Source organism: Cynocephalus volans, chromosome 5 (assembly GCF_027409185.1).
Source record: "Cynocephalus volans isolate mCynVol1 chromosome 5, mCynVol1.pri, whole genome shotgun sequence".
In the NCBI taxonomy this organism is placed as follows: Eukaryota; Metazoa; Chordata; class Mammalia; order Dermoptera; family Cynocephalidae; genus Cynocephalus; species Cynocephalus volans.
The window spans coordinates 75,843,384-75,868,579 of NC_084464.1; the positions used below are offsets into that span (position 1 = coordinate 75,843,384).

The following is a 25,196-nucleotide window of genomic DNA, read 5'->3' on the forward strand; positions in this document are numbered from 1 at the left end:
TGGAAATGAATCCGGTATATTTCTTTGCAGTTGTTGCCATAGAGATAAAAACCTTTTCAAAGTAAAACAGGTAAGGCATAAAAATTTCTAATTCAAAAGAAGTAATAGTTCTAATTTAATATTGGAAATGGTGCTCTATTCCCTTTCTTTTTCATTCTGTCAAAATTTTGTGACTTGAGTCTGTCTAATATATTTTTATTAGATAATTTCTAGCATAAGAAAAACTGAAGCAAAAAATGAAATAGGTGAATTCCCCACAGCACTTAGTATGATGGAGCTTTAATTTTTATTCTTTTATTCTTAAGACTTACAACGTTGCTAATTATCTCCCTCATGCTCCACCTCCATACTCCTTCTTTATTTCTTGCTATTCAATTTCAAGTCTAATTACCTATAATGGGATATCTTAAAAACAAAAGTTTATTTGCTTTCTTTTTCTGCCACATCATTTCCAACAATTAGACACATTTTTTAGCATCAACCCAATTAGAAAGATGAGCAAATATACAAAACTTTATCATATCTTATTACATTCATGCCCATATTTTGAAAGTATTGTAGACTTCCCTTGAAAAATCAAATTAGGACAGTGTTGGAAAATAGTCTGGCCCTTGGAATTCTTTTATTTAATTAACCTCAATTTCATTCGATTACAAAAATGTTGGCATCATCTCTTTCTGGAGACATTGGAATGAGCTAAATCACCACTAAGACTGATGATCGATTAGGTGGGGAAGAGTCAATCAATGACACAAGACTGTCCTGGATGCTGTGCCTACAAAATCCCTGTAAGAAACTATGTGATAAAGAAAGAGGAAAAGGAGACAAGGACAAGGGAATGTAGATGCTTCCTTATCTGCATTTTCCTCATAACTAACCTCGTGTTTGGTTTCTTTTAAAGCATAGGCTATTGTCCACCTAAATAAAAGGATTCGAAAAGAAGTAGAAGAATTGAGAGAATTGTCCCTGGAAAAGATATAGGAGTTAATAAATCATCAGTGCAGTGTTGCAGCATTGTCCAATGCTTGAACACACTGTTACCGGACTGTGATAAGTACAGAAACTGAAAATATGTGTTTAGAAACTTTTATAACAATTTGACACTGCTGTGTAATCTAAGCATGTGATTATCGGACTCGCCCAGTAGAACAGGCCGCAGGTGAGCCTGTGTGTTGTTGAACTCACATGGAGAGTCGCAACTGCTCTAGTTGCCTCTGAGTCATGGACAGTAAGATGACATCACATGTGACATTTTAAGCTGAGATTGTAAACTGTAATTTGTGAAAATCGGAGAAAATGTAATTATTTATATTTATAAATTATTATTTTTAATTGTTTTAATTTTCAGTCAAGTTAGAGAAGTAGAACTTATTTTTAACCCTAATGGCAGAACGAGTTGCACTAAATTTTTTTGACATATCATTACAGTAACTAAATGATAGCCTTGATAGTGAGTTCAAAGAAATGAAGACCAAAAGAGTCGATACTAGTTTTACTAGGAAATATGATCACTCATGTACTGAGTTCAGTTAATTGGTAGTAAAGCATTAAATCACAGCACGTTATTTGCAGTGATATACTTGCTAATGAACCAATGAAACCATAAAAAGAGAAGCAACATTTACACACAAAACATAAATAAGTTCAAAACCAAAAGAATTTTTGAAAGAATGAACATTGATTTAAAAAGCCAATTGAAGCAAATGTTCAATATTTCATATTTAAACATTAGTGCTTTGAAGAGGTTTTATAAAGTAATGCTTTAGATTGCTGAGACTAAAAAATAAACATGCAGTTGCTGAGGCATTAGTGAAAGATGACATCAAAGACGTGTGCTTGGAAGTACTGAGTGAATATGTAGCAAAGATTCCATTGTTTGACATATTCAAAAACCAGTTAATACCAAGCTGAAGAACAGATAAAGCTAGCAAAAATGTATTTACTGCATCTTGACTAATGTGCAGGTAATGTTCATGTGGTAATTCCTTGGTATAAGTGCGATTGTAGATGATGGTGATATTAAAAAAATTTTTCCATCAGCCTCTTTGCAAAGAAATATAGCAAGCTCTGAACTGTAGAAAACTATGAGGGATTACACTGTCAACAAATATGGTTTGAAGTTCATTTTTGTACAGAAATATGTTTGATGGTTCAGCTGCAATGATAGGAAAACATTTTGGAGCAGTTACCCAGATTAAAGAGTTTGCACCAGAATGTAAAGCAAAACACTGCTTTTTTATCAAGAAAGCCTTACTACCAAAGAAATTTCAGCTGAAACAAAAGGCTTAGTGACATGGTAAAAATTCTGAATTTGACAAATATATTAAATTTGAGATCTTTTTATTTTAAGATATGTTGGAGAACAGAACAATTATTATTGTATGCTGAGGTATGATGGTTATAAAGTAGAAAAATTTTGTCAAGAATATTAGAATTGCATAATGAACTCATTGCTTCTGCAGGTTAAGAAACCAATTAATTCTCACCTTTTAAAAAATGAAATTTGAACAGTTTGGCAGATTTGCTTATTTGTATGATATCTTCACTATTTTTAATAATATCAGTACTTCCATGCAAAAAAAGAATGTAATGTGTTTTTCAAGGGCAGAAAAAAATCAAAGGCCAAAAACAAATTTCTAAGGAGTGTCACAGTATATTACCATAGTTTTTCAACAATTATCAAAGAAATAAGTGACGCTTTTGATATTCCACATCAGCAAAAAATTATCACCAAATATTTTAAAAATGTGATAGAACATTTTGAATTTTATTTTCCACCAAAAGAAAATCCATATATAGGAATTCCAGGAAGCCAAATTTATTGATTTCATTGGGAGATAATTTAAATTTAATTAAAATGTATAGGGTGGATTGCTGGAACTGACTACTGATGAAGGACTGAAGATAAATTTTGAAAATATAGCATTACTTGCTCCATTTTTAAAATAAAAGTTATAAAGAATATTCTTCTGAGCTTGCTGAAAGCAGTTTGAAATCTCTTCTCTCATTCCCTTCAAAATACCTGTTAAACTGATTTCTACACTGAATATCATTAAAACAAAAACAATAAAGAACTTTAGATAAAAGTTATCCCCTGCAAGAAATGTTGTTGTCAATTCAACTTAAGTTAGATATGTTAACAAGCAAGAAGCAAGTTCATTTTTTACTTTTAAAAATATACATACTAATATAATACTGTTCATTTGTTCAAAGAGAACATAGTCACTTAATACAGGGAATAACTATTTCAGTCATAATTTTTGTTTCATTTTAACTGCAAAATAACAAAAAGTTACAAGAGTAATACAGAATCTTTATTACTCTATATGCACACTTTAACAAAGTGTACAGTTTTTGTAATTTTTTCCTTTTTCCCTCTGTTAGGTTTGTTTATATTTATTAAGGATAATTTTATATCTGTTGAATTCAATATTAAACATTGGGACTTACATGTCATATGTTTTTCTTTCATTTTTTTCTTGGTTCTGTTTTATTATATTTTATAAAATACTGGTTTGCAAAGACTGGAAAACTAGTCCTTCACCATAAAGTTAGAGAAGCACTGCTATAGTGAGTGGCGTTGATTATAGGCTAAAATTGTAACAACAAAAACTAGCAGAAGGAATTCCTTTCACTGAAATTTTACTAGCTAAGCTTTTAAAATAGTTTAACATTGTAATAATTAAAAGAAATATGCACTTAGCCAGATCAGCTCTAAGCATTAACCAGTAAAATATGCAGTGAGTTCTCAGCATGTGATATACGCTCCCAGGACTTAAAACACAGGCAGCCACATTCTATATAAAGTAAGGATCACATTTCACTTGTCTGTTCTGCTTTATTCCTGGCTACCTAGAAGAGTTTTCCCAGAGTCTACATGCAGGGCAAGAGTGGGGCTAAATGTGATTTTGTAAATGGAATCTCTGAAAACAGTATTCTAAGAGGAAAGAGCAGTTTCCTCCTTCACTCTCAATTTTTTTCCCCTGGGAAGAAAAAGATGAAGTGCAAGTTAATGGGTATAGTGTGAAAATAGTCTGATTTACCTTTTTAGGATCTGAGGATCTATTTTTCACAAAGATTTTAAATAGATGATTCATTGTGTGGCTATTCAGAACTGAAACACTCTAGTGCTCAGCAAAAAGGGCACTTATGTGATAGATTTACTATGTAGGCTGGCAAACAAGAAGATATAGTTTAAGGTATCCAGGTGAGGGCTTGTGAAGATAATTAATTTCAGGGCCAGTTAAGGCACATGCTGACTAGATTTTTTTAAGTAAGATGAAAATACCTAATTTTGGCAGGTACCAATGCTGACTTGGTCACAAAACTGCATAATTTTGGGCCACTTCATCAGTTGTGGGTGCTGTATTATAGCAATAACAATAATGTATGCAGTATTACAGCAATAAAAATAACGTGTATTGTAATTCTGTGTTTTCCTGGTTACTCACAACATCCTTCTGTGTTACAGATTATGCTCTCCACTTTTCGTATGAGGAGAGTGAGGCTTAAAGAAGTTAAAGTGACTTGTTCATAGGTCACAGAGCAAGAACCTTATAGAGTCATGTTCTAACCCACGTCTATCACCAAATTCTGCTACCACAATAGCCATGTTTTTAAAACTGTGTGTCATGATCCATTAATAGGTCAGAAATCACCTTAGTGGCTCACCATCGGATTGTTTTAAAGAAAGTAACAATGCAACAGAATATGTAAAATAGTTAAACCAACTTAAAGGGAAATGGGAGTCATCAGATGCCATACTCGATACTGGTGCAGAAGTTTCTCTGCCCGTTTGCCTCTGCCCAGCCCCCTCTCTGCCTGGAGGCTGCCTTGGTTCATTCTCCTGTGAGCCTCTTTGACTTTCCTCTCTTTCCTGACCTACGGCTTGTGCACATCAATGCTAGATGGGAGCTAGAGATGCTCCCCCTGCTGTAGAGTAGCCCTGGTGGAGCTAGAGCAGCCCACAAACCATGCCGATGAAAGGAGGGACATTCATTGTTTGATTAGTTTGTGCCTTGTAGGAAGATCTGGTTCCTTGAATTTTGTATTAATAAAATGTTACCCTCTGTATCACTTCACCAACACAAAGCCTCGAAGGGCACAGGTTCTGGAGTCATGCAGACTCGTGTGAGACCTGGCTCTGTGCCCCAGAAAACATTACCTACCCTCTCTGAGCCTCAGTTCATCAGTTATTCATCCAATGTAGCAATCCGTTTTTGTGTTGCTATAATGGAATACCTGAACCTGGGTAATTTATAATGAACAGAGGTTTATTTGGCTCACGATTTCGGGACAGCTGCATCTGGCGAGGGCCTCAGGCTTCTTCCACTCCTGGTGGAAAGCGGAAGGCAGCCGCCTGTACAAGCAGATCACATGGTGAGACGAAGCAAGGGGGAGGGGCGAAAAGGTCGTTTAATCAACCAGCTCTTGGAGGAACTAACAGAGGGAGAACTCACTCACTACTCCCACCCCCTGGGGAGAACATTAATCCATTCATCAGGGATCCGCCCCCATTACTCAAATAGTTCTGAACACTGTCACATTGGGGATCAGATTTCCACATGCGTTTTGGGGGGACAATAATATCCAAACTCGATCAGTCAAAATAATACTAGTGATACCTAGCCCAAAATGATGAGTAAAAAAACTACATGTATAAAGTAGCCAATCCAGGGCCTATCACGTAGTAGGTATTCAATAACTCATAATTATTGTATCAGACTTACAATTTTAATTTCTAAGTATTTGAGCACAATAAAATCCTCTAGCACTAAAACCATGGAAAAAAATTAGACTCTCTTTTAGAATCCCAGAGATTTTTCTTGTTTGTTACCTAGCACAGTTGCCCAGGCTGTACTCTGAAGAAGTATGATTAATCAATGGATGTTTGCTCATGGGCGTGAAATCCGGCCTGTGTCCCACTAACCAACTGTGTGCCTCAGTGTAAGGCTTCAGCCACCAGTGTAGGACCTCAGCTAATGAAGAAAGGTGCTCTTTTCTCATTTGCTAAAAGCAGCATATCTGCTAACTGGTGGCCCTATCTCCTGGGTTCTTAAAGTCAGTTAGCACCATCCTATGGAAACTTGATGTGCCATTCGCTGGACTTTTCCATTTAATAAAGTGGTAGATAAACAATTTTACTATAATTGGTTCCCAAAAAGTACCTGTACTTCTAATAGTATTCTAGAACAGTCTTGAGAGTTTCTTCTCTTTGTCACCATATAGATGCTTGTAAAACCAGCAGCACTTCAGAACTAAACTATTTATAACATAGGTTGATATAGTACTTTTTGAAATGTTTTATGTACTACAAATGTTTCATGAGGATTCATTTTTTTCCCTTTCATTCCTTGATGCTGTAAAATATGTCACAGAGCTTTTTTAAGGTCACCATATATCTAGCCTTTTGAAAACAAGTACTCTATTTTAAAGCTTTAAGAAACTGATACTTTGGATCAGTAGACCCAAATTTAATTTCTGCTTGCTCAGTTTACACTTTAAACTCCATTTAAAAATATTTACCATTACTGACCTGCTAGAGAAAAGTCTCATACAATTCCTAATTTTGTGTTTTAAAATTCAGCTGGATAAATTGAAATATTGGAAGTGAGTTATGATTTGTAGCACTTAGCATATGTTAACAATTTAATTAATATTTTACAGGATGCAGTTTTTCTAGCAGAGAAAAATATGATGCTAAATTGCTGGATTCCTTGGATTTTTAGTTCTTTACTTGGGTGAAAGACATGGCAACACTAGACCCAATATGGACAACCTCAAAAAATAATTGAGACTTTGTCCTATAACATAATAAACAACCTTATGCTTTTTGTATTTCTGTATTTTGCTACACTGAAAAATATTTTCATTTGGAAATGTTATCTACTCACAATAGAATTCAGCATTAACAGCAGTTAAAAATAATGAGCTACACACACACACACACACCCCCCAAAGGTAGATCTTAAAAACAGTATATTTAGTACAATTAAAAATGATGTATATACACACGTATTTTTTAAGAGTACATGGGTCGGAAAGATAACATCAACTCATGAAAGTAGTTACCTCTAGAGAGTGGTGAGGGAAACAGTACTAGAGATGGTCAAAAAGGATTTCCATTTATTCTGTAACTTTTTTTTAATTCTTGAATAAAATATTGCAAAATATTAACAATTGTTAAATCTATACTATTGGAAAATAATCATTTATTATCTTACTCTTAAAGTCTGCATTTTTAAAAAATATCAACAAAATAATTTCAAACTATTTACAAAGGTTTCATCTTGTGTCCTCTGCTACAACATTAACAACAACAACAAAAAAAAACCAGATCCTAAAGAACTTTTAAGTCAAAATTAGTCTCACGGTTTTGATGTTGATGCTCATCTCAAAGTGTAGTAATTAATGTGATCACATTGTTCTCATTACTATAGCTCCTCATTTGTATATCTTTTCCAAAAGTTACATTTAATTCCATTTTCATTGTTAGCTTAGTCTAAAAACAAGAACATGTATTTACTGAGCACCTATTGTTTGCCAGGCACTGTGGTAGGCATTGAGGATAGAGCAATGAACACAATAGACTGGGAGTCAGCAAACCGTAGCCCTAGGCCAAATCTGGCCCATCACCTGTTTTTTTAAATAAAGTTTTGTTGGAATACATCCACACCCATTTGCTTATATATTGTCTATGGCTGTTCTACAACAGCGAGTTGAGTAGTTGTGAAAAAGACTATATGTCTCACAAAGCCTAAAATATTTACTATTTTACCCTTTACAGAAAAAGTTTGCCAACCCCTGCAATAGACAAAAATCTCTAAAATCTCTGCCCTTGTGGAGCTCACATTCTATTATAGAGACAGACAGTAACAAAATAAATAAGCATGAGTGTGGTCAATGGTGGTACATGTAATTAAGATTAAGAAAGCAGGGAAAGAGAATAGGGAATGTTATGAGGAAGTCAAAGAAAGCCTCATTGCAAGGATGACCTTTGAGCAAAGGTCTAAAAGAGATGAGGAGCAGGTCCTGTGGGTGTCTGGAGGAGGCTCTTTCTAGGCAGAGGAAGCAGCAAATGCAAAGTATGAGGTAGAAATTTCAAGGAACTTCAGCAGGCCAGTGTGGCTGGAGTGGTGTGAGGAGAGAAGGTGAGAAAAAGCAAGACAGTCCATGGAGCCATGTCAAGTACAGCCTTGCAGGTCATTGTAAGGAGTTCAGCTATTACTCTGAGTAAGGGCCTAGTTTATCCTTTATAAAATCAAGAGTTTTCATTTTATTTCTTGACTAAGGACAAACCTATGGATACTGCCTCCTTAGGTAAAATGCTATTCAAGTCTGAAAACTTCAGTTCTAACCTGGCCACATCCTGCCAGTCCTTACCATTGCTAAGAGGGGGAAGAGAGTAAGATAGCTGATGTTTGCATGTTACCACTATTAGAAAAACGTTTCTGTGACATATCTTACCTATAAATTATCCATGTTGACGTACTAGTGTCGGATAGCATAGTCTATGTAAGGCTTTATTTTAGGCAGTAATTTGGCTTCAATAATACTGAATTTCAGGTTGAACATTCGAGGTATATTTTTCTTAGGTATTAGCCAAGAATATAATTCATTTGCTAGCTCTACATCTGAATGTGTTCAACCACCTTCTCCATGTCCCCCTGCAGTTTAACTCCTTTGGGAAAGCTTGGAACCTTCTGTACGGAAGAAAGGGTGGGCATTCACAGAGAGCCCACGCCACCGCAGGCACCATTCCTGCCCTCACCGGGCAGTCTAATCTTGGGGAAAAGATTACAGAAGTCTCCTTTCAAACTTAGGTATTTCTCTTGAAGTAAATATCTCTCAGTTATTCATAAATTTCAGCCTTCTGTCTTTAGGCAGGCATGTTTTTATTTCTTTTTTTCTCCTAGAGTAGAAACAGTTGAAGCTGAGAATTAGATGACTTGGTCAGGTTTTCTTAGTTAATACATAAAAAGGAAGTACTGGTGGCTAGGTTTCTAGCTTCTCGATACAGTACACATTCTTTTCCATCCTATTTTTCATTGTGAAGCCAATGAGCAGTTATTTCTGTCATAAATACAGGAGCTAGAATCTGTATTCACCTCAACTTAATATTAATATAAAATATAAATATATTTCCAAAATATAAAACATGGCCATGGGCGAGAAGTACAACACATATTTGAAGTATGCCAAAATAGGAATATTGCTACTCTAATCATCCAAAGTTACTTATGTCCAACTTTAATGACATTTACAGCTCCTGAAAATAATGGTAAACTACTATTTTCTTTTCATGGATCTCTTTAAACAGTCTTAATTTTTGTGTGGAACAAAACCTGTAAAGAGGGAAGAGAAATATTGTAATACCAGACTGTAAGCCCCTTAAGCACAGGACCTGTGTCTACTTTGTTCTTTAATCTCCAACATCCAGCATTTAGTAAGCATTTAATAAGGCACAAATGCTTATCACTGATAGAAAATTATGATTACTTTACTTTCTCACTCATTTATGTTATTCATCAGCAGTTGATTTCTCATTAAAGTAGAAAACAAATCTGTAATTTTAATTGTTTCCAAAATTACCTCTTATAATTTTAGTTATTGATGATTCTGAAAGATTTAAAATAAGTTTCTGTCTTCAGGAGCTCAAATATCCAAATGAACCCATAAATAGTACCACAAAATTTTATATTTAGAATACCATACACAAGTAATTGGATTTTTCCCTTTTCCTCTGGAGATCTTGATATCAAATAGATTTTGCCTACATGTGTTCTCTCCTTTGAATGAATTTAAATCATGTTTTTTCAATATGACTTTCTCCAAATAATCATCCAGTAGAAATACTCTGTCATAGATAAGGAAAAAAATAATGGCATTACTTTACTTAAAACTATATTTTCTTTTCCAGTTGCTGGTTTGTCAGCCAAATCGAGATTGAGGGCTTTTTTCTTTCATTAACCTCTGAGAGTTATCATTTACAAGGTCATTGAGACCTTTAGTTATCTACTATTTTAGGGCGTCTTTGTAGCTTTGATCCTATATCTTAAAAGATGTCCAACTATGGCATTATTTCCCATAAGGACTCTAAGTTATTAGTTGATTATAATATAAGTAGAATTATAAATATAAACTACATTTGCATATTTCTGTGTGTTTAAACATCCCTTTTTTTCCCCTGCATTATTTTTCACTTGAGTTAGGCCAGCCAACTGACATATTGCTCATTAATCATACATATTAACTGAAGTAGTTAATGCTTCAAAATCCAACTTACCATTCTGTCCACAGGGACTAGTTCTTGTTTTCTAAATGTGATGACACATGCTTCAGACACTGCTAATTAGGTCTTTCCCTTGAAATTCATCCTGACATGTTTCAAGAGCATTTTTCCCCCTTGAGTACAAGTTCATTAAATTATTAATATCTTTGTATAAGTCTTATAGGATTACTTACACAATGCAGCTTTCTCTATTTTAAAAACATGCTTCATAGCAAAGGATAAAATAGATCTCACATCCTTATCTTTCCTTCCAGTCAAAAACAATGAACTGGGTAAATATCAGAGAATAATAGATATTATATTCAGTAACATAAAATGTTAATGTAAGTAAAAAATATTTTGCACATGTAAATGGAAATGTCAGACATAAAATCAATTCCCAATTATTCACAAATGTAAGGAAGTGTTGTTATAATTAATCTAAGTCAGTTTCACCTTCTAGGCTGTTATTTCCCTAGGCTGGGGCTTATGTCATCCTATATTATATGATCTTTTTAAGACAAAAATCCCATGGCTTCCTATCACAAACAAAATAACAAAACCCTCACCATAGTTTACAAAGCCCAGTGCCATCTGACCTGCCTACCTCCCAACCCTCACTTACTCTTCTCTAGCTGTCTGTGTATCTTGCTGTACCTTGAACGAGCCCTACTCAGGGTTTTGTTCTTGCTATTCCCTCCACTAGATGCCCTTTCTCAGACCTTGCATGGCCCATGGACTCACTTGGTTCAGGTGTCTGCTTAGGCTTACCTAATTTTTCTCTAAAACAGCACACCCTTCTGTATAACCCTGTTTTCTTTACCCTGCTTTCTTTTTTTATAATTCTTATTACTATCCAAAATTCATATTTTCATTGGTTTAGTTATTAGATATGCAATAAGTATAGCATAGTGCTAATGGTCAGAGATGGTAGAGTCAAGTTTCCTGGATTCAAGTCCTAACTCTGCTATTTAGTAGCCCCATGACCTTGGGCAAGTTACTTTGTCACTCATTTGCCTCATCTGTAAAATGGAAATACCTCACAGATATTTTGAGGATTAAATGAATAAATATTCATAAATTGCTTTGAATGGTGTCTGGCATATAGTAAAAGCCTTCTGTCATCTGTTACTGTTACTGTTCCCATTGGATTATGCTCCATGGGACAGGATTCAAGGTATTTTCAGAGCATAGAAAAACATCTAATCCACAGTAGGGACCCCATAAACGTTTCTTGAATTAATGACTGAATGATTCTTGGCACATGCCAGCTGAATGTGGAGAAAATGTCCTACTAAGACACAGTGAAGAGGTGGCAGGTGAACAAATGAAGAGTCAAAAAGTTATAATGAAAATTTTATGAAGTTGAGAAAGCTGAGTTGGTTGTTTAAGTTTTATGTATGTAGGGATGGATGGACGGATGGATGGATGGAAGTAGCAAGGATGCTGGAAACAAGATGTGTTTGGGTTTCTGCCTATAGGAGACTCTCCTAGAGGAGAACAGAGTAAAAGGTCAAAGAACTACACAAAAAGAATCTGGCAAGTGATCCACAATCGGGACTCACAGGACCAATTGGGTCACCAGCTTTCCCTGGAAATCTTAACCTTACTCTGGGAAATGCTGGAACTGACGGGAGATGAGGGGAGGTAAATTGGTAAGGACAGACTCCAAACTACTTTTACCCAATTATAGGTTCAAATGATGTTGGATATAAGATTTAAGGAAATGAAAAGCAGTATTTAAATAAAGAAAAATATATCCAGTATTTGTACAATGATATGTCCCCAAGTGTTTGGTTTTTGAAGGTGTCGTTAATTCATTTTTCCAATATTGAAATCAATGTTCAAGAAAAAGAAGTGGTGGGTTGGGAAATGCCTTCTGAACATGCTTGATCTAAAGGTTGATGATAAGTATCAGAAGAGAAGAGAACCCAAAAAGACACACACATCTAAGACATGTTCGTATAGAGGCAATCCAGGAAGATTAATCCTGTTTGAGGGTACTTTTCAGGGTATAGTGTTTCATCTTGCTGCTGAGGATGTACAATTTTTCTGCTGATATTTTCCTTCCATCCCCGTAACTCACCAGCCTCAAAGAGAAGGCTGAAGATAGTTACCAAAAGGTAGCACATTAGAGAAGGAACTCTATTCTCACTTTCCCTCCATGGAACTCCTGAGCTTACCAAAATGAACAAGTCTATCCAAATGTCTGCTGTGAATAATTGTCCCTCCTCTTCCACCTTGAAGGCAAGATCCAGGCCTTAGTCATCTTCATATATTTTTTCTTAGCACAATATGTAAAACATGGATAGTAAATTTTTGCTGAATAAAACTTACTCAAATATTTTTTTTTTTTTTTTACTCAAATATTTTTGATAGGGTTTATTTCTGAAGTCAGCATTTAAATATCCAAATGCAATTTAATCCCTTAAGTTTATCTCAATTAATTGAGAATTATGCAATGAAAAATTTTCCATTTCAAAATTGCGTGACCTTTACATTTCATCTTATGGATCCCCTGGAATTCTCCTTGTCAGGCAGTTATTGAATAACTGCAAAATGTATTTCTATGAATTTATGTGGTGCTAGTCAATTCAATCCTTCACACTGAAAATGCAGTTTTAAAATTCTACCCCATTTGGATACATCTTTTAAAGCGTGCAACTCAAAAACGCAGAAAATGTATCCTGTAAATGTATTTTAATTGAAATCAAAATATAAATATCATTAACAATTTCTTTGTTCCAATGCTGGCTTGTCTCACTGGGCTTGCCTCCAACCTGTCTGAAGTTTGTTGATGAACTTCACTACATTGTTTTCATTTCTATTAAGTAAGATACTAGTGATTTGCATGCATTACTTGTCCCTCTATATGTTAATTTTATCTACTCTAAATCTGAAAATATAACAGTTCCCTTAATAAAAGTGAAAGATGAAATTCTACATTCTTGAGGCATTATGAAAGTGGTTGGTTTTGGAGAAGTGGAAGCCCGGTGGCGTCATTTGCAGACAAGAAGGCAGCGTATAAGGCTGCATTCGCCTTCTCTAGTCAGGGACCGTACCAGCTGTGAACTTCCAAAATATGGAGGAAAGAACATTTTCATAAGGAACTTCCAGCTTCCACCCTCTTAATATGGCACAAAGATGTTAAAATATACCACAGCATGTTCAGGAAATGGTTTAGCCGCACCCTACTGCTGCCCCACCCTTGATACCAAGATGAATCAATGTGCCTTGGCAAAGATTGGCAATGACAGGCATGGAAAGCAGAGCCAGAAACTGGGACTGAGAGAGCTGATGGTTTGCCAAGGCAATTGGGAGTCTGGACAAATCTGAATGGAAGGTTTCATTTGACCTGCAGAGTCATCACAGAGTGTGAGGTGAGGGCAAGCGGAAATCAGGCGAGCAGGGGAGAACTAGGAGGACACAGATTCCAAAGGGAAAAGTAATTAGCAAAGGGGGCATTTAAAAAACCTGACTTGGCTGTGAGAAAACAAAAGAAACTCAGGAATTATAGCAGCAAAAGAACCAAAATTGTGAATGATCAGGATACCCACACCAAGGAAACCTGAATCTTGTTTTAATGATGTTATTATTTATTCAATTGTACCTCAAGGGGTTAAATAATAAAGTCACAACTTCTAACTTTTTTTTGAAAAGTCATATTAGTTGTTGGTAGAGTCCATGGGGCGGGGGGTGAAGGAAAGGAACAGAGAGATGGGGAAATTGGAAAATGATTTAGAAATGTTAAGCTCCCAACCTTGATGAGGAAGACAATAGTGTGGATTCATCTTTCTTTAGCTCTAACCTTATTTCAAATCACTTGTTGGGGCTGAATTACATCCTCTCCCCATGTCCTTACAAGAGCCACTTGTCTATTCCCTGAAGTAATGAGACCTTTAAGACTAGTGTTGCTGCTGTCATAGATGTATTTTTAATTATCTGTTAAGAAGTAAAATGCACTTAGGACATTATGCATTATTCACATAAGTATTCCATTCCCATTTTTGCACATATCGTTGATTTCAAAATGTGGGAACTCTTTACAACATCAGTCATAAATCTTATTTCCGTTCACAATGTAAAAAAAGAAAACTAAATTTCCCAGATAGTCTGTAATGTTTTCCTGTGTAATTAACACCTCATTCACAGTTGTGTGTGCCAGTCAAGGCCCTGTCTCCTCTTCCTTGACATTTCCTTGATACCTTGTTCATGCTGAGCTGATGCCTAAGAGTATGCAAAATGCACACATGGAAACAGGGAAATATTTGAGAGGAGCCAGCTGTATTAGCAAGACCTGGCAATTTAGAGAGACTACTTAGACACATGTTTCATCTTGTGGGTTTGGGGCCTGCATACCATCCTTAATTTAAGTCCGATTACTGCTGTAACCTTGTCTTCATCATCATCGTCCTAATAAACCACAGAAACCATCTGTCAGATAAGTACCAATAGTCCATTATTTGCATTCTTCCCTTCTTAATGCTCCTGGAGGGCCAAGTGTTTATAAATCAAGTGTCTAATTTAAGATATGCATGCTCTCATACTGCAAGTCACCCTGGAAGCACAGGTTATTTTTACTGTTGAAAATTTGTAGGTGTCATTTATTTAAATAGCCTTGTTTGTTTGTTTTCTTTCTGCTGATAGTGACTCTCAATAGACTTGTACACAGCAAATGTGAATGGATGAAACCATTAGATAATTCAAATAAAATCATTCCATTTTGAAAATCTCCTGGTTTCACTTTTTAAAAGTTTTATTGAAATCCAATATACATTTAGAAAAATGTATGTACACCTTGATGCTTTTTCACAAAATGAACACATTCATGTAACCAGCACACAGTTCAAGGAACATAGCATTACACCCACAGGAACCCTTTTCAGGCTTCCTTTCAGTTGCTCCCTCCCCCCACATGGATAACCCATTATAATTTCTAACAACATAGATTAGTTTTGCCTGTTTTAGTTTCTTATGTAAATTGATCGACATTATGTGTAAAAAACATCCATATTGTTTTATGTGGTTCAATTCCACTCATTTCCATTGCTATATACCATTCCATTGGATGAATAAACCACTATTCATTATTTTTATTTCTGCTTCTTTTTTTTTTTTTTTTTTTTTTGTGACGGGTAAGGGGATCGCAACCCTAGGCTTGGTGTCGTCCGCACCGCACCCAGCCACTGAGCGCACCAGCCATCCCTATATAGGATCCAAACCTGCGGCGGGAGCACCGCTGCGCTCCCAGCGCCTCACTCTCTCGAGTGAGCCACAGGGTCGGCCCTTATTTCTGCTTCTAAAGGGCATCTCGATTGTTATTTCAGATTTTTTTTAAAAGTCCATATGTATCATTAAGAGTTGATTACAATTTTTAAAAGGATGCATACTACATGTTTTAGAAGGTTTCCTTGAAACATTATCAAAACTTTTTATATGAAAAAACGGAAAATAGGGTAGAAAGTGGTAGGACAGCGAGAAAAGGAATTAACATTTGTCATTACCTACATGTACCGACCATTGGGATAAACAGTGTTTAAAAAAAAAAAACTGCAAAAAAACACATAATATAAAACTTACTTTTTTACCCTTTTTAAGGGTACTGTTCAGTAGTGTTAAGAATATTCACATTGTTGTGAAACAGATCTACAAAACTTTTTTATCTTGCAGAACTGAAACTATATACCCATTAAACAAATCCCTTTCTCCCCCTGCCCCAGCCCCTGGTAACCACCATTCTACTTTCTGTCTCTATGAATTTGGCTACTTCAGATGCCTTATATAAATGAAATCATAAAATATTTGTATTTTTGTGACTGATTTATTTCACTTAGTATAATATCTTCAATGTTCCTTCATATTATAGCATGTGACAAGATTTCCTCCTTTCCTTCTTTCAGTGGAAAATATTCCACTGTATGTTTGTACCTTTTTTGTTTATCCATTCATCATCCATCAATGCATTTGGATTGGTTACATCTCTTAGCTATTGAGAATAGTGCTGTTATGAACATGGGTGTGCAGATAACTCTTCTTGACCCTGTTTTCAATTCTTTTGAGTATGTACCCAGAAGTGGAGTTAGTGAATCATATGGTAGTTGTGTTTTTAGTTCTTTGAGGAACTCAATACAGTCATCTCTCAGTATCTGTGGGAGATTGGTTCCAGGACCCCCATGGATACCCAAATCCTCAGATGCTTATGTCCCTAATATAAAATGGCATAGTATTTGCATATAATCTATGCCCATCCTCCTGTATACTTTAAATAACTTCTGGATAATTTTAATACCTAATACAATGTAAATGCTATATAAATAGTTTCTATACTATATTATTGGGGATTTTATTTGTATTATTTTTGATCGTTGTTATATACCTTTTTAATATTCTCGATCTGAGGTTGACTGAATCCTTAGCTGTGGAATCTGCAGATACAGAGGGCTGACTGTACTGTTTTCTGTAATGGCAGCACCATTTTACAATCCCACCAACAGCACAAAAGCATTCCAATTTTTTCACGTCCTCACCAGCACTTGTAATTTTCTGTTTTCTTTATAATAGCCGTCCTAATGTGTGTGTGGAAGGAATTTTATAAATGATCTCTTTTTTTAATACTCCAACAAACCTATTGCAAAGTATAGGTACCATATTACAGCAATGAAATCTTGTCACAAAAAGGTTCCATAAGAGATAAAGAAGGCATTCCAGTCCAGATGCTCCTGAACTTGAATATGAACATTTTATTCTCAAAGTTCCACATAATCACAAAAGCAATTGAGTTCTTTTGTACTGAGTTACAAGATTTACAAAATATAAGGGGCTCTAAGGATTGCCTAACTTTAAATATGCAGCAAGAACTTTAGCTTTAGAGCAGTGGTTCTCAAAATGTGATCCCCAGACCACCGGCGACGTCAGCATTACTGGGAACTTGTTAGAAATGCAGATTCTCAGATATCACCCAGACCTAGTGAATCAGAAACTCTGAGAACAGAGCACAGCAGTCTGTTTTAACCAAGTGATGGTGGTGGTGGTCAGGCTTGAGCACTACTGGGCTTTGCATATAATCTTTGCCCATCCTCCTGATCTGTGTCTTAGATCACAGGCAGATAATAATCTTCACGGTGTTGCCAAATAGGAAACTGACATGTTGAAGGCTTTGAGGTTTCCAGGGCAACCTGATGGGATAAATCTATGATTTGTGCTTTATACCTCAGTTTTCAGGAAAGTGTTGGATTAGTCCAATTGTAATAATGCTGGAACAGTATGTCTCCATCCATTTGGAGATGCACCCAGACTCTAATTTATCAGAATTACTTCTGAACAAATGGCCACCTGGGAACAGCCTCCCTAACAAGAAAAGTCTCTCCCAGCTCAGCAGTTATCTGAGTTATCTGCCAGGATTTTCATCTCCACCCACATCCAAGTTCCCATTTTCTGCCTCATTTCAGAGTAGGTCTAGAGCAAGCCTTGCAATGAAGGACTGAAATAGCAGGAGACAGAAGTGGAAACAAACATGCAATAACCATTCCTCCCATTAGCATCAGGAGGCTTCTTCCTGGCCCTGCCATCAATAGCCGCAGCTCCAAGCCCCAGCCCCAGGTGTCCTGATCCAGTTCTCTAGAGCTCTGAAAAATAAGAGCAAAGATTCACAGATTATGCTTTCCTCTGAAAAATTGGGAAATCTGATTTTAGTCCTAGGATGAGAGTTGTGATTTATGCTTGTTGTCTCAGCATAATTATTAGTAATAAAATACTCCCCAAATTTTCCTTGCTTAAATAATAAAATTCACCCTACCAAAAATCTACTGTTAGCTCTTAGGTAGGCTTTTGCCTTTCTCTAGTGGTTTTACGTGAAAAGAGATGATCTTTTGGAAGAACAGGAGACTGTGTGACCATATTCAGTGGTTCAGCCTGGAGGCCTTGAGGTGGGGAAATAAGACAAGGGAGTTAATTCCTGGGCTCCTTAGAGAGAAGAAAGACGATGTCCAGGGTGGGCTTGGACTATTATATTGATAGAAATCATGGCCCTAGTAGCTCCATCCACTACTCTGGAGCTTCCATCCACATTTCTCTCCCATCCTCCTCTCTACTCTGTCCTGTCAGAGTCCCCGCTACAGGTCACTAAGACTTGGAACTTAATTCCCAAGGATTTTTCTTAAGATAAATCCTATTCCTACAGTATATTTGGTGGTAAAACTAAGAAAAAGGTGACTATGTTGCTTTGTAAAGCACATCTTTAAAAATTGTTCAAATCTGCTTCAGGGTGTTACTAGAAATTCAAGCCTAGAAACCAGGTTTAAACTGAAAATATGTTCTGGCTGAAGTTATCTGCATGCGATATGTTCCAATTACTTAACCACCCTCAAAAATATTTTACCTGCATGTCCACTCTTACCAAAGACAAATAAACAAACACCAGCCTTCTCTCCACACTATTCCAGCGGACACATCCAGTGCACTCTGGTGATGGTCGGGCTGTCTTAAATAATTGTATAAATCGGCATTGATGTGCAAGAATTTGGATGCTTGCCCTTAACAGGCTGAATCATGAATGCGTTTTACTGTTCATCTAACACATGCCAATGTTATGTTACGATATCTGACATTTGGTTTGTCTTAAACGTTAACTCTGTGAGAAATGTTGATCAATAGTCAGCCTCATTTTCCCCACTTCCTGCCCAAATCAATATACACATCTCCTTTGAATAAAGGGGAATGTAAACTAAAGTTGATCCTATGGTTTTAACTTACCTGAACCTAATGCATGTTTGAAGAAAGAACCAACCACTTACTTAGATACCATCGATTTAGTTTCTTTGTTCTCTCGTGAATTAACAAATTGCAATGCTTCCACTTTCTAAATAAACCTTTCGTTACTGATTAGTACTTAGAGGCTAACCGACATACATTTACTAAAAGATCCAATATATCGATTTTCAGAAAATGTAAACTGCAAGGCTGTAAAATTGTGTACATGTGTATAACTTGTATTAAGTACACAGATATTAAAATACATTTATTCCAATCTTACAATCCTCCAAAAGAACTCCAAGGTTTAGATCTCTAACAAGGTACATGAAAACACTACTAATTATATTTGTTTTTAATAAAATTTTATAAGAAAATCTGTTCTGTAGGTCTTAGGTAGGGATATTTATGGAAAAGGCTGATGTTTTTATACAAAGTCCTTGATGGTATACCCACAATTTGCCTTCAGACCCAGTGAACCCATTTTTCACCCAGTCACAGCATAGTGTTTGCCTGCTTACCTCCCAAAGCTTGTTCTGCTGGTTCAGCTGGCTTTTACACTTCCTCCTCCCCGCCCCACTCCAAGCCTAGATGAAAGCCTACAGAGATCAAGCTACTTTGCCAACACTTTCAGAGCAAGAAAATTAGTGAATGAAATGGGCCTTTCTGTGTTTATGCTTATAGTTCTCCCAAAAAAAGCATTGAAAAGATTGACCCAATACTTTTACTTTTTAAGTATCAATAAGGCTTAATAATATTCTACTACTATGGTAATCAAATAGTTATTAACAATGAAATAGAGTGACCATATTTAGAAAACCTATGCTCAGAAATGCTTTGTGTTCAAAATGTATGCTTTCAATACCTATGCTTACTTCCTTCTCTTAGAAAGAAAAGAAAGTTCAAATAAATAATTTTATACTAAATACTAAGCACTCTTTAAATGATAATAGATACACAGTTGCTCAGAGATATTAGCACAAATTTACCTTTCTGACTCTTACAATTGGAATTTAGCTAGTTGTGAACTTGGAAGAGTTAACATTCAGTTGCAATAATGAAGAGTATGCATTTAGTTCACTTATAAAATAGCTTAACTATTGAAAGGGAAGAAAAGACCTAGTCAGTGTGCCTTGTACAGCATATGTAACTATGATAGGGCTTTGGGCAGTGCTTTTCAAACTTAAGTGAGTATAAGAATTATCTGTAGTGGTTTTTAAAATGCAGATTCATAAGCCAGGCACAGAAAGAGAAATACCACATGTCCTCACTCATAAATGGGAGCTAAAACAATGAACAGAAAAGAAATATGCAACAATCACAACAATACGTTGAACTTTCAAAAGAAGAGAACAGAACTGAGGTTACCAGAGGTTGTTGGGGTGGGGTGGCAGGGTAGGTTAGCAAGAAATTGGTGAAGGGCCACAAAAAATTATTACATCATGTAATGATGAATATACTGATTATCCTGATTTGATCACCACATATTGTACACAGGTGTTGGTATTCAACTCTGTACCCTAAAAATATATATAATCAATTATGTTTCAAAAAAATGCAGATTCATGACTCCCATCCCCAGAGAGCCTAAACCAGTAAGTCTAGGATGAAGCCCAGTACTGTGGGTACTTGATACCCAATCTCATCCTCAGGTAACTCCTGTAAAAATAGAATTCAGACCCCTCGTTGAGAAACACCAATTTAAGATGACAGATGCATTTACTGTTGCATCCAAAACCACAAATCATCAGATAAAATGCCAATCTTAGATCATCTTTCAGATACTTTTATTACTTTGCTAGAATATCAAGGTAGACAGCATTTTAAAGACCTGTTGATAACATTTAAGATTTATTCATTTCAGGTACTATATTTCTCAACACGGTGGTGAAGAACTGACTCATAGCTATTAGAATTCATTAATGTTTAAAAGTCATGTGAAATAGGAATTGTTTTTTAACTTTCCGTTAAATTTTACTGTCTTCAACATTGCCATTTAATACTGTCTTATATTAAAATGAAACGGCATTTATGATCTGTTTTTCTTTGATTTCAAGGGAAGACGAGGGAAAACAGGACCCCCAGGAAAACCAGGACCCCCAGGACCACCTGTGAGTAAACAATGAGATGACTGTCCCTTCAAAAACTGTTTCTTTATTACTATGTTTCCCTAAGTGTTATGTTACTCCCCAGTAGATAATGATTTCCTTCTTTCTATTGTTTAGAATGATTGGTTTCAGCACTTGAATAAATAGTTGTTGGAAAAATATAGGAAAATGGTCAGGGCCCCTCAGATGTTCAGAATCTTGCCCAGCATTTGATGTAAATATGCACGTGCGCCCAGGTGTTCCTTGGCTATTGTCTAATGTAATTGCTCATGTGCACCCAGGTGTCCTGGGTTATGGACTCAAGTATAAAGGACTAAGGGCTCTGATACACGGTGCTTCTCAGGACACTCCAAGAGGCCACTAGGGAGGCGGCTCCTAGTTCTGAATAAAGCCTATTAATTTTTTACCTATGGCTCCCAGGACCTTTTCCTATTGCCTAGCTTATAGACCTGCATGTGAAGGGTTTGTGACCCAATCTGTACAACAGGCTCAAGGGGTCTGTGAGCCTTAGCCCTAGCTTTACAGTAGTTTATCTACTTATACTCCCACTACCATCACCATCACAAGCTAAGAGATAAGGGAGGCTGGTAGCTGCCCACACACTTCACCCATTTTTTTTTTTTACATGAACAGGAGCAAGTGTAGTGCCTGCCTGAGCATCCCCCAGCCAGGTGTCCAAATAGATAAATCGTGTTCTAAACCTACCTGAGCTCCATCTCCTCAATTTCTTAACATCCAGGCTGGTAGTAAGTTAGACATCTGGGGAAGCATATTCACTTTTCTTGATACAAAACTGTTTTGTTAGTAGAATTACATAAAACGTGGTTGCTAAAAAGAGATATAAAGATCTTCTAACCAGTTAACCTCATTTCCTTACCCCAAGCTTCTAGAGAAAGGATTCCATTTCTTGGTGGTACTACTAACCCTTCAGTCTGCCAGATTCTGGTTTGTGTCCAAACTACTCCACTGACACTGTGATCTCTACAGTCACCAATAATCATTGAGTCACCAGATTCCCTGGGCACTTTTCAGGCTTTGTCTTCCTTCACGGCTACACAAGAATTCACAGTTGACTGCTCTCTCCTTGAAACTCTTTATTCTCTTGTTTTAGTGATATTGATTTTTTTTTTTTTCTCCTGCCTCTGGGGCCGTCCTTTTTGTTTCCTTCATCGACAACTTTCCCTCTGTCCTCAAGTATATGTCAGATGGATTAATGAATCCCAGTCTTATATTTCAACCAAAGCATTGCTCCTGACTTCTAGGTTTCTACATCTCATTGCCTGCCCAGTGTCTCCACTTGGAAGTCTAGGCACTGCCGAAAACTAAACTCTAAAAATAACCCTAGATTTTTTTTCTCTCCTATATTCTCCATGTCTAAGCAGTCCCTAAATCATGTCAGTTTTACATCAAAAAAGCTCATGAATCTATCTCCTCCTCTTCATCCTCACTGCCACTGCTTTAGTCTAGGCCTTTGTCAATTAATACCTATATTTTTGTAGCCAACTGAGAGCTGGTTTTGTTGCCTCTACCTTCTCCAAGTGGAGTAATATCTTTAAATCATGACTCTGACCGTGTAACTCAAGGCTTAACATCCAGGCTGGTTTGAATGGCTAAAACTCTTTAATGGCTTAAAACTATTTGTCTTAAAACTCTTTAATAACTCCCCTTTACTTCAAGAAAAATGCATTCCACATCCTTTATGTGCCATTCTGGGCCCTTCGTGATTTGCCTTTTACCCACCTCTGCCTGTCTTCCTCCATGCACTTCCTCTCCTTGTAATCTATAGTATAATCTTCCCTCACTATCTCAAAAATGCCATGATTTGCAAATGTTCTCCTGTAGGCCTTCATAAGCTTCTTTCTATCTTCATGACTCAGCTCAGACATCGGTTCTGCTACGTAGCCTTTGCTGATAACACTCAGCATTTGGGGTATTACTCTCCATGATCCTGTAATCTTATACCTCCTATAGATATAGTATATTGCTTTGCAACTGTTCTGTTCCTTATCTGTCCGACCACTGCACTGTTTTTTTTTTTTTTTTGGAAACTCTCTTATGTCACCATAGCCTAGCACAGTTTCTAACCTGTAGCGTGTGATTATTTGTTAATTAATAAATGAGTAAACAAGTGAATATATTTTGTAGATGAGAAAATGAAAACCAGGTAAGTGACTTTTCAGAGACCAGAACCACCCTGCACCACCACCAAAAGGCTTCAGACCCAGCATTTTAGCAATCTCTTAGGATGTAGTCACATGCCCAAAATGAACATGATGGCTGTCCTGTCATTGATTTCATTTCACTTTAGCCATTCTAATGGATTGTCCTCTTAGCAATGCATTGGTGTCAATTGATATTGATTATAAAAACAAGTGAGGGGTATGGAGAAGCATCAGTTGGTTATGCTGGCATCCAGTCTTTAAAGAAATCAGCTTTGTTGATTTTTATTCCAAATTTTTTTGCAAAACAGAGAAAAAATTGTAAGATTTTCAATAACTGTTTTGTGCTTTAAAGAAGAAAAACTGGTGAATGCTAACAGGCAAGATTAGCCCTTCATGTACGTTTCTGAACCTGTGATACTGCTTTTAAGACAGGATAATTGTTGTCTCAAAGGAGGAATTTGAATTTATGACAATCTTGCCAAATGTCTAGAAGAGATGAAGATTATACCAAATTCTGGAATGACTTGTCAACTATAGATCAAATGAGTTTACTAAAGAATTTAGAAGATTAAACACGTGGCTATATGAAAGGATTTATAATATTAAATTCCACGTGTTTTATTTTTTTGCCAGAGTGTTTGGAGGAGAGAGGTGCTTATTTTATTTCAAGTATTAGATTTAGAGTTTAAACTCAGCTGTCGGCCTGACGCACAGTGTTCATTAAATTCTAAGTACACGGCATATGAGAGAAAACTGGTTTGTTAACTTTTTTTCATACAATAAAATACTCAATTTGTTAGACTAAAGGAATAAAGAAAAATCTATGCAGAAAACAAAAGGTTTTATGCATAGGTCTGCTTTTATTTAAAAATATGTATATTAGGCTATACCATCAACTCATTTTCTGTTTAAGAACTGTGGTTTATGGAAACTGTCTTTCTGATTCTAACTCCTCTAATTGACTAGAATATCTTTTCGCTAATATAAATATTATCAAAACGTCCCTTTTGGATACAGTTTTCATCAGCTTTGGGGTTTTTTGAAGCTGTCTACATCATAGGTTACATTGGTGATGTGTGTACCAGTGTGTTGCGAAAAATCTAATCGGGCACCTCCCCAACCTGCTGAGTATAGTTAAGGACAGCACTGAAAAGAAAGATAAAATAACTGACTCCCCACATTTTTCTATGCCACCTTCACGTTTAATTTTCCTAGATATAATGTACTTTACAAAGAGGACTATTATGTCCCGAATGGTTAGCAATGAACAGAGTTCTGCGAAATCAGCTTTTTCAAGGTCATAATAACTAACATTTTAAGAAAATGACCTCATTAAAAAAAAACTAACTACTACTAATTCACTTTGTTCAACAGTTTTTAAAACATTTATTTAAGGCCTACTGAGTTTCTCACACTCTGCTGGGAGGTGGGTTTGCAAAAATAAATAAGGCATTGTCCTTGTCTGCTAGGAGATTCAAATTTAGTTCACAGAAATGGGAACAGAGGAAGAGGATTCAGTAGAGATAATGGATAGGGGTGGTTTCCTACAGGAATTTACAGCTGCAGTGTAAAGGTTGACAAGGATTGTCCAGTAAAGCAAATAGAAGGGGAGAAGGGAGTGAGCTAGGTACTGCTGGCAGAGAAAACAGCCTGAACAAAAGCACAGAGTGCTGAACCTCTGTGGAGTGGGACAGGCGGTGGCCTCGGGCAGTTGAGACACAGAGCATTAGGCCAGCAGTGATGAAGTTAAGCTGGGACAGGATCCTGGCAAAGCTCATGTGAAGCTCCACAAGTCAGGTGAAGCCATGTAAGAAGAGTTCTAAGCTGGAGATTCCCATGGCCAGATTTCACTGATAGGGCACTCTAGTGGCACACTGGAGTTGGATTGTTGAGAGAGTAAGCAAAGCT

The 25,196-nt window shown here is 36.4% G+C and overlaps 1 protein-coding gene across 1 annotated transcript in view; it reads left to right on the forward strand.

The window, feature by feature from the left end:
• Positions 1-25,196, forward strand: part of COL19A1 (collagen type XIX alpha 1 chain) — a 354,677-nt gene that overhangs the window by 203,205 nt on the left and 126,276 nt on the right. Inside the window, exon 15 of the mRNA XM_063098322.1 lies at positions 21,076-21,129. Within this exon, the coding sequence (XP_062954392.1) occupies positions 21,076-21,129 (54 nt within the window). The remainder of the gene's footprint in view (positions 1-21,075; positions 21,130-25,196) is intronic.